The sequence below is a fragment of the Cryptomeria japonica genome, chromosome 1 (genome assembly GCF_030272615.1).
Source record: "Cryptomeria japonica chromosome 1, Sugi_1.0, whole genome shotgun sequence".
NCBI lineage: Eukaryota > Viridiplantae > Streptophyta > Pinopsida > Cupressales > Cupressaceae > Cryptomeria > Cryptomeria japonica.
Genome location: NC_081405.1, coordinates 638,437,691 through 638,450,422, shown reverse-complemented (window position 1 = coordinate 638,450,422; position 12,732 = coordinate 638,437,691). Strand labels below are relative to the sequence as shown.

Genomic DNA, 12,732 nt, shown 5'->3' with positions numbered 1-12,732 from the left:
CAAATCCATGAGAGGAGAAAAAACATGGAGGTAATGGTTAAAACATGAAAATGATGAAAGGATGTCAAAATTGAAGAGAAGTATTCCTCCAAAAATGCCTCCATACATGCTGCAAAAACGGATTGAAAGGAGGCAAAAAACATGGCCCAAGATGCAGCAAAAACGCTTCAAAGATGACACGCCTCCCTCATTTCATGGATTCTACAAAAATCAGATTCAAACTCTTCCAAAATTGAACTCCTTGGAGGGAAAGGCAGGTCGGTTTCTTGGCAAGAAACTACAAGTGAAAATGCTTTGCAAAAGACATGTAATCGGGTTTTAAAAACCCTTCTGCAAGTTTTAAATCTTTCACTTTTCATCACTAAGGTAAATTCGGGTTTGTGAGAGGTAAGAACAAAAAGACATGTCAAAATAACTAGTAATAGGGAAATAATATCCCCTTTACAAGTTTAAAATGACTTTGACAAAAAGAATTGTAAAATCCCTATTACATCTAAAAATCACTTAAGTAGGAACTTTTAAAAGAAATTACAAGTTCTTTTTAAACTTATAATTTTAAATTCACTTGTAATTTGTCCAAAAAGTTCCTACAATGACTTAAAAGACATAAAAAGTAAGTTACAAGTTACAAGTTTTAAATAAAGTGCACTTGTAATTGTTTTAAAATTTCCCTACAAGACTAAAACAAGAGAAAATTAAAACTTGCAATCAAAGGAAAATTTACCACCTGCAATCAGGAAGAAAAAACCCGAAATTGAAGAAAAAACATAGCAAAAGAACTCAAAACGCGATGAATTTTGAAACGTGGATCGAGGATGGACTGAGGATTAATCCAGTCCAGGGGCAAAGCAAAATTTTGCCTCGGGAGCGTGCCTTAGAGTAAAATTTCCAACTTGCAATGACTTCTCTAAAACCCGAAATTGCACAAAAAGCTATGAAAATGAAGGCCAAAACTTACCAAAATTTGGACAATGATGGCAAAAACACCCCCCAATGATTTGACACTAACAAATGTGAGTTTTGCACCTCGTAAAACGTGCCTTGGAGACAAAAATGACACATTTTAAGCAAAAAATTGTAGGGGTTGTCACTTTTTTTAAAATTCAAAAATAAGGACAACAAGTTATAAGTGTTATCATAGATCATCATTCTTAGTGTTAAAGAAAGGCTTTTAAGGAAAAAAGTCTCTTGCATTTGATCATTGTAAATTAATTGTCCCAATTTCCTAAGTTGACCATAAGGGAACATTACATCATGTGTTCTACATATTTTACATTCACCTTCGCCATATGGTGGCAAACTTCCAGCGACACAAAATAATCCAAAACATACCTAAGTAATTTGTATGGAGTATCCTCATAACCTCCAATCCTTAGATATGAGAAACCATCAAATTGAATAAAATAGCTACCAAATTGGGTTATTAGAGTTGCAGCTTCCAAGGATAATATCCTCTTAGGAAAACCTTCAATTCTCTTAATCACTGTCCACAAGAAAGCATCATTGACACAGAGATAATCTTTTAATCCCAGTTTCCTTTGCAACTACAGGAAATAATCATATATGGGTGTGTTTGCAAATGGGGAGGTTAGGGTTTGCAAAGCCAAGACACCTCTCTGTTGGTAAGGATATATGTCAGCAGCAAGCACATATGAAAAGATGCTCCTCGTCGATAACTGGCCAACTGCTCGTGTAAATGATGGCTCGTGAGTGCAGCCCAATCAATGTATAAATTATCGCTACAGATAAAAATCATAAATTGGCACATCCGGAATGGAAAATACTCCGCTTTAGCACTCCCCACGACACGGTGTAGAAGAGTAATGGCCTCGGATATTTCATCTTGAAAATGATCCCTTTTTAGCACTGAAGGGAGTTTTGATAGAGTAATGGCCTCGGATATTTCATCTTGAAAATGATCCCTTTTTAGCACTGAAGGGAGTTTTGATTTACCCTTCTTCTTAATTTTTAACTAGTTGGTTGCAATTCAGTTGGAGCACCATTCCCTTTTATCTGAAAAAATAATCCGACCCGGACACCACAGATACATTCACAAATTCTTCCCTTTCGGGAAGCCTAAGCACTTGAGACACAATTTCAAAATTAATTCTGACAAGTACTGAACCATTGAAAGTTCAAATTTCATGATCAAGGTGGTAGTGATTAGCACAAGAAACAACTAATTCAAGGCAAGGAACGACATGCGGGAAAACACCGTCTTCGAGAAGGCCACTTTCAAAGACTTTCTTAGCAATAAGAGAGGCAGAACCTTCTCTCATTCTTCTTAAAGTGCCATGCAGACTCAGATCACCTAGCTCTGTGTCTGCTACACTGTCTAAGTCATTTTCTATACTAGGAGGCATGAAGGAAACAAGGGTTTGGAGTTGGTGATATAAAAGGCAATTTACGAAAGTCTTTGCGATAACAATGGGCAAGGGGTGACCATATACCAAAGTCTCATTAAATATGCTCATGAGGGGATTCTCAATTTACCACAGCAGTCAGGCTCTTGGGAACGCTTCACCTTTAAAGTCAAGAAAAAGAGAACAAGAAAAGAAATCTTCCAACCTGACCTGTTCACAATTACTCACAATTAATTACAGGTTATTCAAAAGTACTGCAACTGTGCTTTACATAGATATCTTTGTTAAGGGCATGAAATTGACCGGACACTGCATGGAAGATAAAAATTAGTAAACTAATTGTTTATCCTTACAACTGTTTCAGACTCATTTCTAATGATGATGGGCCCAGAAGCATAGGTTAAACTCAAACCATCATAAATATCCAAATTCTACAGTGTTCTTATATCTCCACTGCCTCACTAGGTTGACATTGTTTGCAGATGTGGTGCTTTGTGGAAAGCAATTCTCTTAAGTATTGATTTATCCACCCAAGTACAATGCAGATCCAAGCAATGTTCAATTGTCCACATTTGAATGGATCTAGCTGTTTCACTGATGTATGACTGACCACAGGAGCAATTAATGCAAAAGATAACGCCGTTTATTTTTGGAAAAATCCAGTCCTCGTAAAATCTAAGCATATTGTTTAGTACCTATTGACAACAACCCCAAATAGGAACAAACCCCAATCACTTAAGCTTTGAGAGCTATAACAAACCCAATCTAACCTAAAGAGAGACTTGACTGCTGCTAAACTGCCTGACTTGATCACATCCTGATGACAAAGGCATTGCATCCCCTCACAAGGAAAAGGCTAATGACTGAAAAAAACTATTGCCAAGCCAAGCAAACTAAGCAAAAGAACTAACCTACAAGCAAAAAAGTGGGGGTCCCCATTTGCAATGGGGCGATGTGTGAAAACATCACAACACTACCCTGTGTTTTCCTAATGGCATGTTGAAGATTACAATTTGCTAATCAACGAAAAAAAGGCTTATGCATTAAATGTAATTTGGAAAAGCCTGCTTACGGAGTTTTTGTGCAATTGCTGCAGCCTCAGCAACTCGGCTATCATCAGAGAAGAGTGGTGAGAGCTCCATTAGATCGCCTGGATTGCTGTTGAACTCCATTAGGTACTGCAACGTTATATAAACAAAATGAATTCTAGCAGAAAATCCTATTTTCTAGTAATTACAAAATATGCAAACATAATGTAAGAATCACAGAATTGATTTCAAAATGCTATGTAAAATTGTATCAACAAAGAACAAGCTGTAAATAGAGAAATTACCCTGATGAGTTCTATAGTTTGATTAGCAGTATCTCTTTGTGAATCTGCACTCTGCGAAATTGGTTCAAATCATTTAGCAGCTAAAACTGGATGTCTACCAAAGTTTAAATCTGAAATATGCCAAATATTATAAGCTTCAATCAGTTTTTCAAAATAATTTCTGATTTCTACGAGAAATTTGATAGCAGAAACATCCATCCATATAAGGTGACAATTCACCTGTAAATGGTCACCAATCTTTGCTGCAGTCTGACCAACAACAGAGATGCGAGAATCTAGCCTGCTGAAACTCTCAAATAGGCCATCCACTCCTTTCTCTAGCTGAAAAAATCAATGAAGTTCATATCTACTAGCCAGCACTTGAAAAACACAGAATACAAACAATAACAACATCAAGAAGAAGTGACTAGCTTGTGTGGATGGTCTTAATTTTTATACTTGATAACATTTTTCATATTTAGAGGATGCAAGGTGCACCCATGCAGTATGACGGAAGATGAAATTTCTGTACGAGACTCCTATTATCACAAGATGTGGCTCAACACCATAATAAATGACTAATGCAGAACAGATGAGGCACCAACTTATTGCAGTTGACCAAAAATTTGAGGATAAATAACTGGTTAATTGCCTTGCATATTCTACCCATCTTTGGGGGATTTTATGATTATGTTGTGTACAATAGCTAAATCAATTAGCATTCCTTTCAAAAGCTGTTGTCTTTTAATTGTACCAGTGACTTAGTGAGCAGTAACAGGATGAAAATTCTTTGATCCATATTAAGCAGATTTTAAAAGAAAAAGAAAGTGAAATTTCCACCAGCAGAAAGAAGAAAAAGTAATATTATTGTGTGTGGATAACCAGAGCTAGTTGATGGAACTCAACCAAAATCAGCAAAAATAGCACTGGGATCTAAAAAGAAACTCCAGAAAGAGACAACATAAAACATTTAGCTAGGAATATAGCATTTTAAGATTCTAAGTATCTAAAGGAGTGATTCCAAAGTGGGTAAATGCCATGATGCCATCTATAGCAAACATTACAAATGCCAATGAGTGAAGAAGATCCATCCCACAGAAGAAAGAAGAGCAAAAGTAAGGTGTGGAAATCGTGACAAAAGTATATGTTCTACCATGGAGAACCTCGTTGATCTATGTCTTGAACCCTTTTTTGGATTAAAATAATTAATAATATTTTTTTAGATAAACCTGGTCACTTTTATTTTTGAGGTGACTTAGAAAAAAATGGTTTTTTTTTATAAATACTTGGAGGGAAATTAAAATTAAAATAAAATAAATGGAAGGCCAAAAAAGGCAACTATAAAAGGAGCGCTTTTACTCATTTCATAATCAATGAAGTTATCCTCTTTGCATCCAGATTTCAGATTTGAGCAATTTGTTCAATCCAGGGCATCCAAGGACAACAAACCTTGGTTTGTTGGGGGTTTGAGAGGACGAAAGCCTTCTTGAATTCCACATTTGCAATTAAGGATGAAAACTTTTGATTCCAATCTTGGTGATTCCATCTAGAAACCACAATTGTGCTAATTTGAGGTGAATTTGGATTTTCCTGTAGTGCCACTATAGTGTTTTTCGAAAGCAAGGCTTAGAAATTGCAAGTTTTTCTTTTTTGTGCACTAGAATGGATAGGAAGATTTGAAATACCCACTTTAATCACAATAAAAGAAGTAAGAACACAATGGCAGATTGGGAGCCAAACCAAGGAATCAACTCAAGGTAGGATAGGGGTTAAAAGTCAGCATAGTCATTTACCAAGCAGGGCAAGTTTGTTAGTCAAAGACTTGCAGTCTTAGTCCATATCCTGATAATAGGATCATGTTGAAAGTGTGATCTTGATATAATAGCACACTAAGGATGTTTTGTGATGAAGCAAAGGATAGAGAATATTTGATAATATCGTTTAGCATAATTGATGGAGCTGGTCAAGGATTGTATATCACCCGCTTATTCTTAAGTTGAATTGGCTGGAATTTGTAAAGCATTTTATATCTGTTTATTTAGCCTTCCCTACATTAGATGAACATCATTTGGCAGGTTGGGCTTAGTTTGCCTTGAAGCAAAATGGTTCATTTGTATTTCCAGTAAATATGGTGTCAGATGCTGGTAGCTATGGCTGAAGTGTTGGCAGGAAAAGCAAAAGGAATTGAGGTCAAGGTGGAAGAAGAAACGAAGAATATCCTCAACCCAAGGTGGTTGAATGCAGGAAGGATGTCGGAAAGATTCTCAAAGTTGTTGGAAATATTGTTGTCATTGATGTCAAATGAGAGAAGAGCATAATCACCGTCAAAGAAGGAAATTGCATGTCTTAATAGGTAGTGATGGGGGTTTACAAGTGTGAAGGCCAAAGGCCACTAACCACACCTTTCAATGCAAACATTAAGATCAAAAAGGTGGTCGACCCTCATTTAAGGCAGTGCTGGAATTATTAAATGGGCTGACCCTCATTTAAGACTCACGTTAATTGCTTTGTATTAAATAATAAATGCAAAATGACTAGGAAATGTGGGGTATGGCAATGGAATGGTAATAGGGCTCAGAAAGATTGGCAGGATTGAGAAGTTAAAAGGTTCACCAAAGCTTAGAATTTCAAATATGTTTGCAAAGGCTCAAAGAAATATAAAATACAAAATTATGCAAAGTCAGAGAAAAAAAGTATGAAAATGCAAATGACTAGGAGATGTGGGGTATGGCAATGGAATGGTAATGGAATGGTAATAAGATTCAAAAAGATTGGTAGTATAGAAAACGTAGAACATTCCACAAAGCTCAAAATATCAAATATGTTTGCAAAGGCTTAAAGTAATATAAAATACAAAATTATGCAAAGTTAGAGAAAAAAAAGTATGAAAATGTTATGAAACCATTAGTTCAATGGCGAATCCTCACAGAATTTCAAAAACTTGCTATCTAATTTAGTTTGTGATCATTAATATGATTATTGCCAACATCCCAATATAATGAAATCTATAATAACATTCCACTAATCAATTTAGTTATCATGGTTCTCGAAACACAAAGGCTGGAAATAATTGTTTACATGACAAAAATTTGAGTTTTTTGTCAAGATGAAAGTATTGACCATAGAAACCACAGTCGGGAAAAAAACGCGTTTTTTCCCGATTAATCGCGGATCGGATGGAATGCCGATGAATACCCCAAAATCGCGCAAAAAAATCGTTGACTTTTTTCAACGATTTTTTAACGATTTTTTACCGATTAAATCGCGGAAAATCGCGCCGAAAATCGCGCCGAAAATCGACGAAAATCGTCAATAAAATGCCACGTAAAAAAAAACCCTAAACCGCGCGAAAATCGTCTGCTTTTTTTCTTTATAACTGTTTCACGCTTCGGGTTTTCCATATCTCGCCCGATAACTTGCAGGCTGAGAGTGCGGTTTACGGTTTGCACGCTGAGAGTGCGATAACATTTAGTTTGCTCTCCTCGCTGGTGTTGCTACGCTAGTTCGCTCCAGTTCTTTCCGGCTCCTTCACCGAACTGGGCTACCTCTCCCCACCGCCATTCTTCACCTCGCTGGTGTTGCAACACTTCCAGGTATTTACGCTCAACATACATTCTGTGCAAAATGACCATTCTCCAGTCTGTGCAATATTTGTCATACTGTGAAATACTAGGAAGTTGGTAAATAACTTTTGATAAATTTTTTAATAAGAGATAATGTTTTGAATGTTAGTTTCAAATCAAAATTACTGTTTACTTGTTAAATACTAGAAATACAGTGAGAAAAACGTATTTTGATTTGAAACTAACATTCACAGTTTACATACTGTGAAATACATTATAGATGCAAAAAATTAATACATTATTCACCAACTGACACCATACTAAAATCTACTAAAGCACCGTAAATATGAATATGTCTCAGCATCCTCCTCGTTGGTATGCTCTTCGAATTGTGATTAGTAATCCCTTTAGCAAGCAGTTGTTTCGATACACAAAAAGTAGTCCCAATTAGCCCAATTTTTGCTTACTGCCTCTCCATACAGGTCTTAAGATTCAAGAATTGTCAATGGTGTAGTTTTAGAGTTTCATATGCACCCTGGACATTACTTCAGAGACATGAGCCATGCTCACATAGTTGATTTCTTGTGAAATTTGTCGAGACCATCTGCTGGAAGCCCACACCCAATGCATCACTCAACACAGTAATTAGGGTATCAGTGACACCGGACTGTTCCTTCCCTACTTCAGAATTGTGATTGTAACAATCGGTAACAGGCAATACATCTGACCCTGCAAAAAAGGTAGAAATGTCTTCATCTACACAGCTACTACTAGAGATATGCTCTTCGTTGGGCTCTTCAGACTTAATGTTTTTTCCTGTGGAAAAATGCAATCAAAATATGAACACCCAGGTCTAACAGATTAACTTAAAATTGAATTATTTCTTTCTTACATTTAAAAAAATATATTTTCTGATAATCTACAAACACAACTCAAAAGACCATATGAACGAACTAATACAAATACTTACTCCTTACAAGCAACCAATATTTAACTCCTTAAGAGAAGCAACTTTGAAATTACTGCTAGAAGCCTAACAGTAGAAGACGAAGACAACACTTAGAATTCCACCTTTAACTGTCATATTAGAATTTTGAATATAGTTCTCAACAATGAGAACCTAACACTTCAATCACTTTATCTCAATTCCTGGACTCCTTACATTTAAAACATTAATTCTTATTAAAAAATTACAAAATGATATTCAATAATTTAACAAAATTAAACTGATAAAATAGCACTACCAAATGAGATGGACCAATCCAACTATGATATTATATTTCCAGGTTGAGTAAAAGAGTCGAATGCCATTAGCTGTACCAAAACCCTAATGATATTTTATCATCAGACTAATAAAGAATATTACCATAAATCTACAGCTCAATACTAGAAATACAGTGAGAAAAACGTATTTTGATTTGAAACTAACATTCACAGTTTACATACTGTGAAATACATTATAGATGCAAAAAATTAATACTGTGAAATACATTATAAATGTATAAATTTTCACACTATTAACTTTTCGCATTTATAATGTATTTCATAGTTTTAAGTTAATATTACTGTAATTATTAAATATTATGTATTACTGTTAAATTACTGTTTAATTGTTTAATTATTAGATTATCATTACGTAATTAAACTATTTAAAACTTAGTAATTTCAGAAATTACTGTTAAACTATCTAGTAATTTGCAATAGTCTGTAGCTTATGTAAAACAACCCCTTTTGTAATTTCAATCACTGTCAAACCCATAAAGCTTCTCTGTACTAACACCTTTTAGATCAGCGACTGAATCTTTTTGATCATTTGCCTTGTGATTTTGAGTTGATATGATAGTACTCTTATGACAAGTGTTCTTGACTGTATTTCCTGCTATATCTTTGATAGTAAACTCCGATTGTCCTGCTCTGAGCCTCTGAGATTGTTTGTCTCCTAGGTCACTTGATATTTGTTAAATGCTTGTAGTATTATATCCATTGCCTAAATCATTTATTCAAAATATTGTTTGTCTCCTAGGTCCCTTGGTTGGTAACGTTACTAACTCAATTTCTGATTTAGGCAATAATAAAATCCGAGAAGGTATAGATGGCTTGAGAAATGAATTTTACCTTCCTCTACAATCCTAAAGCAGTTTGTACACTTGTGTACAACTGGGCTTTAATCTTAGTAGCTTTATCAGTGTTCTTCTTTAGATCAATTAAGGAAGAAAACAACAAGTGTTGACTCTGTTTTTGCTCTATGGAATACTCTGGGAAACTAACACCATTTTGCATTTGTCTTTTCTTAGGCTGAGATTGTAAACTTTTCTGTTGTAAGTTCAAATTTTAAATTGCCTTTGGGTTTTCTTCAAGGGACTCTTGAGCATATTTAGTATTTACTTATTGACTTAATCATTGAACTGGAGTCTATCTTATATATTTTGTTCTTACTTTATTCCTCTTCATAGTTTCTACTTGGTGGTAGTGATAACAGGGTGTCCAACTTTAACCCCCCGTGCTTTGGCCTTTCATCAGCATTTATGTGAATATTTCATCTCAACTTAAACACAATAAAATAGAAACTAAGTAGAAGCACTTGAGGTACCTGCAGGAGGAAAGGGCACTTTAACTTCACTAGATCCTATTTGTATCACTGGTCTTGGAATTAAAATGTCTTTTGCATACTACTTCAAAAAATTTAAAAACTGAGTGTAATGTTTTTGCAGAACTAATTCTTGATCACCATGCCACGCCAAAAAGACTTTGCATGGACACATTGCACAGCAATTCCTGGTAGCACGAAGGTCAAGTGCAATTGGTGTCAAGATGAGATCGGTGGTGGAATTTATCGTTTCAAATGGCATTTGTCAAAAGAACGAGGAAATAACACCGAGATATGCAAAAAATGCCCTGCAGATGTCTCGTATCAGGCAAAGCAATCTCTTGAAGGGATTGCTGAGAATAAGGCCAAAAAGGCAAGAATTGGGGTTGAACTAGGTTCTTCTTCTACAAATCCTAGGATGCATGATTTGGGTGAGGATGGTGAAGATGGGAGTTTCAGGGAATCTGGGTCGACACATAATTCTATAGCACGTGGACCAAACATAGGTGGAGGAAACACTAATGCTTTCTTCCAACCTCGTACCACACCAGGATCACAAACCACTTTGGAGAGTACAGGATGGAGGAAAACTGTCACTGAACAAGCAAAGAAGGCAATTGCTAATTATTGGTACTCCTCTCACACAGCATTCCATGCTTCCAGAAATCCATATTGGCAACCCATGGTAGATGCTATTGCAGCTGTAGGTCCTGGGTTTCAAGCCCCATCTTGTGAATCATTGAGGGTTGGTATGCTGAAAGATGCAGTAGAGGATGTTCAAGATGTTGTTAAACAACATCGATTGCAGTGGGCTAGAACCGGTTGCAGCATCATGTCAGATGGTTGGACAGATAGAAGGAACCGAACTCTCATTAACTTCCTTGTCTCTTGTGAGATTGGCACTGTTTTTTTGAAATCTGTGGATGCATCTAATATGATGAAATCCACAAATGCATTGTTTGAGATGTATGACGTGGTAGTTACGGATGTAGGGCCACAAAATGTGGTTCAATTTATCACAGACAATGCTGCTGCTTGTGTTGCTGCAGGGAGACTTCTGACAGATAAATATCCTTCCATGTTTTTTACACCATGTGCAGCACATTGCCTTGATCTAACCCTAGAGGACATTGGCAAAATTGAATGGATTAAGGTTGCATTTCAGAAAACTCACAAGGTTACCAAATTTGTTTATAATCACACAAGGGTTTTGGCTATAATGCGCTCTTTCACAGGAGGCAAGGAGCTAGTTCGACCAGGAGTGACAAGATTTGCAACATATTTCCTTGCATTACAAACATTATGTGAACAAAAAGGTAATTTGAGGCGAATGTTTGTTTCAGCTGAGTGGATGGAGTCTGGTTTCACAAGTCAAGCAAATGGCATAGCAGTGGCAGAGTATATGTATTCTACCACATTTTGGGAATCTATTGAACAAATTGTAGAATTTTCAGAGCCTTTAGTAAAAGTCTTGAGACTAGTGGATGGAGATAAACCCCCCATGGGATATGTGTATGAGGCTATGGATAGGGCCAAGGAGGTGATAAGGAGTAAGATGGAAAATAACAGAGATAAGTATATGCCGTTGTGGGACATAATTGATAGGAGATGGGATGGACAAATGCACACTCCTCTCCATGCTGCAGGATATTTTCTCAATCCTCTGTTATTCTATAAGACTGACTTCCTGGAAATTGATGCTGAGATCAAACAAGGCTTCTTCAAGTGCATGGAAAAAATGTTTCCTGACTTGGAAAAATTTGATGCGGCTACGATAGAGCTGGAAATGTACAAGCATGCTAAGGGCTTTCTCTCTTCTAGGGCTGCTATACAAAGCAGAAAGACAATTCAACCAGGTAGACTCTATAAACTTTTGACAATCTCTTTATTTTGCCAACCATTAAGTTTGTTAAGATTATAACATACTCTTAGTCTTACAATATCATCTCCATATAATGTGTTTTTCAGCTGCATGGTGGGCTTCTTTTGGAGATGAAATACCAAATTTAAGGTGGATGGCGGTGCGTATTTTGAGCCAACCATGTAGCTCATCAGCTTGTGAGCGTAATTGGAGTGTGTTTGAACACATACATTCTAAGAAACGCAACCGCCTATCACAACAACGACTAAATGACTTGGTATTTGTTCATCACAACCTCCGCTTGAAGATAAGGAAAGCTCAAGGTGAGAATATTAATATATAGTTGCAGTTTTTTGACTTTTATTCACTATTCATTGGTTTTTCATTTGTAAGGGAAACACTAATTTCTACATGGGCAAAATCAGGAACTATTGAGGAATGCTTGCCAATTGACCTCGATGAGATATATCCAGAGTGCGAGTTGATTGCTGCTGATGATGATGATGATGATGATGATGATGATGTTGATGATGATTATGTTGTTGCTGATCGTCCGCTTGTGTCTGAAGATTTTGATATCATGAGGCAAGCCAACTTTCGTCCTGAATGGGTTGAAGGAATTAGGACAGGCTCTTACCCAGGAGCTTCATCATCAGGGCCTCCTGCTCTCTAGCATGTCATTGCCTACATTTGAGATTTTGGAATTTTGTACTTAGTTTACAGGTTGACTTTATTCAAAGTCACAAACTATATTGTAATTGACATTTTGACATCTATCACCATCTAGATACTATTTATGGTGTAGTATATTTTGTGGAACGTAATCAGTGATATGAATATAAACAACAAAAATCTATTTCCTGCAATTCATGTTTTCAAGTGTCTATTTTATTTGCCTACAATATCTCTATGCTATGGAAATACCCTAAAATATATAAAAAAAGTAGTTTTTGATTGTTTTTCTGCAATTTTTTACGTTTTTTTGTATATCCGATTTTTTCCCGATTTTTTCCCGATTTTTTCCCGATTTTTTGAAAAAATCTTAT

The 12,732-nt window shown here is 36.0% G+C and overlaps 2 protein-coding genes across 4 annotated transcripts in view; one reads left to right on the top strand and one right to left on the bottom strand.

Moving 5' to 3' along the window:
* Positions 1–12,732, bottom strand: part of LOC131042458 (exocyst complex component SEC10b) — a 180,794-nt gene that overhangs the window by 127,273 nt on the left and 40,789 nt on the right. For all 3 annotated transcript variants that reach the window (XM_059220492.1, XM_057975736.2, XM_057975738.2), the window contains 3 exons: positions 3,916–4,017; positions 3,697–3,747; positions 3,436–3,541 (listed from right to left, as the gene is read on the bottom strand). In XM_059220492.1, coding sequence (XP_059076475.1) covers positions 3,436–3,541; positions 3,697–3,747; positions 3,916–4,017 — 259 coding nt within the window. The remainder of the gene's footprint in view (positions 1–3,435; positions 3,542–3,696; positions 3,748–3,915; positions 4,018–12,732) is intronic.
* On the top strand, positions 9,922–12,458 carry LOC131875817 (uncharacterized). Its single transcript, XM_059220500.1, has 3 exons — positions 9,922–11,681; positions 11,794–12,009; positions 12,112–12,458. Exons 1-3 carry the CDS (start codon positions 9,968–9,970, stop codon positions 12,357–12,359), a joined length of 2,178 nt encoding a protein of 725 aa, XP_059076483.1. The 5' UTR covers positions 9,922–9,967; the 3' UTR covers positions 12,360–12,458.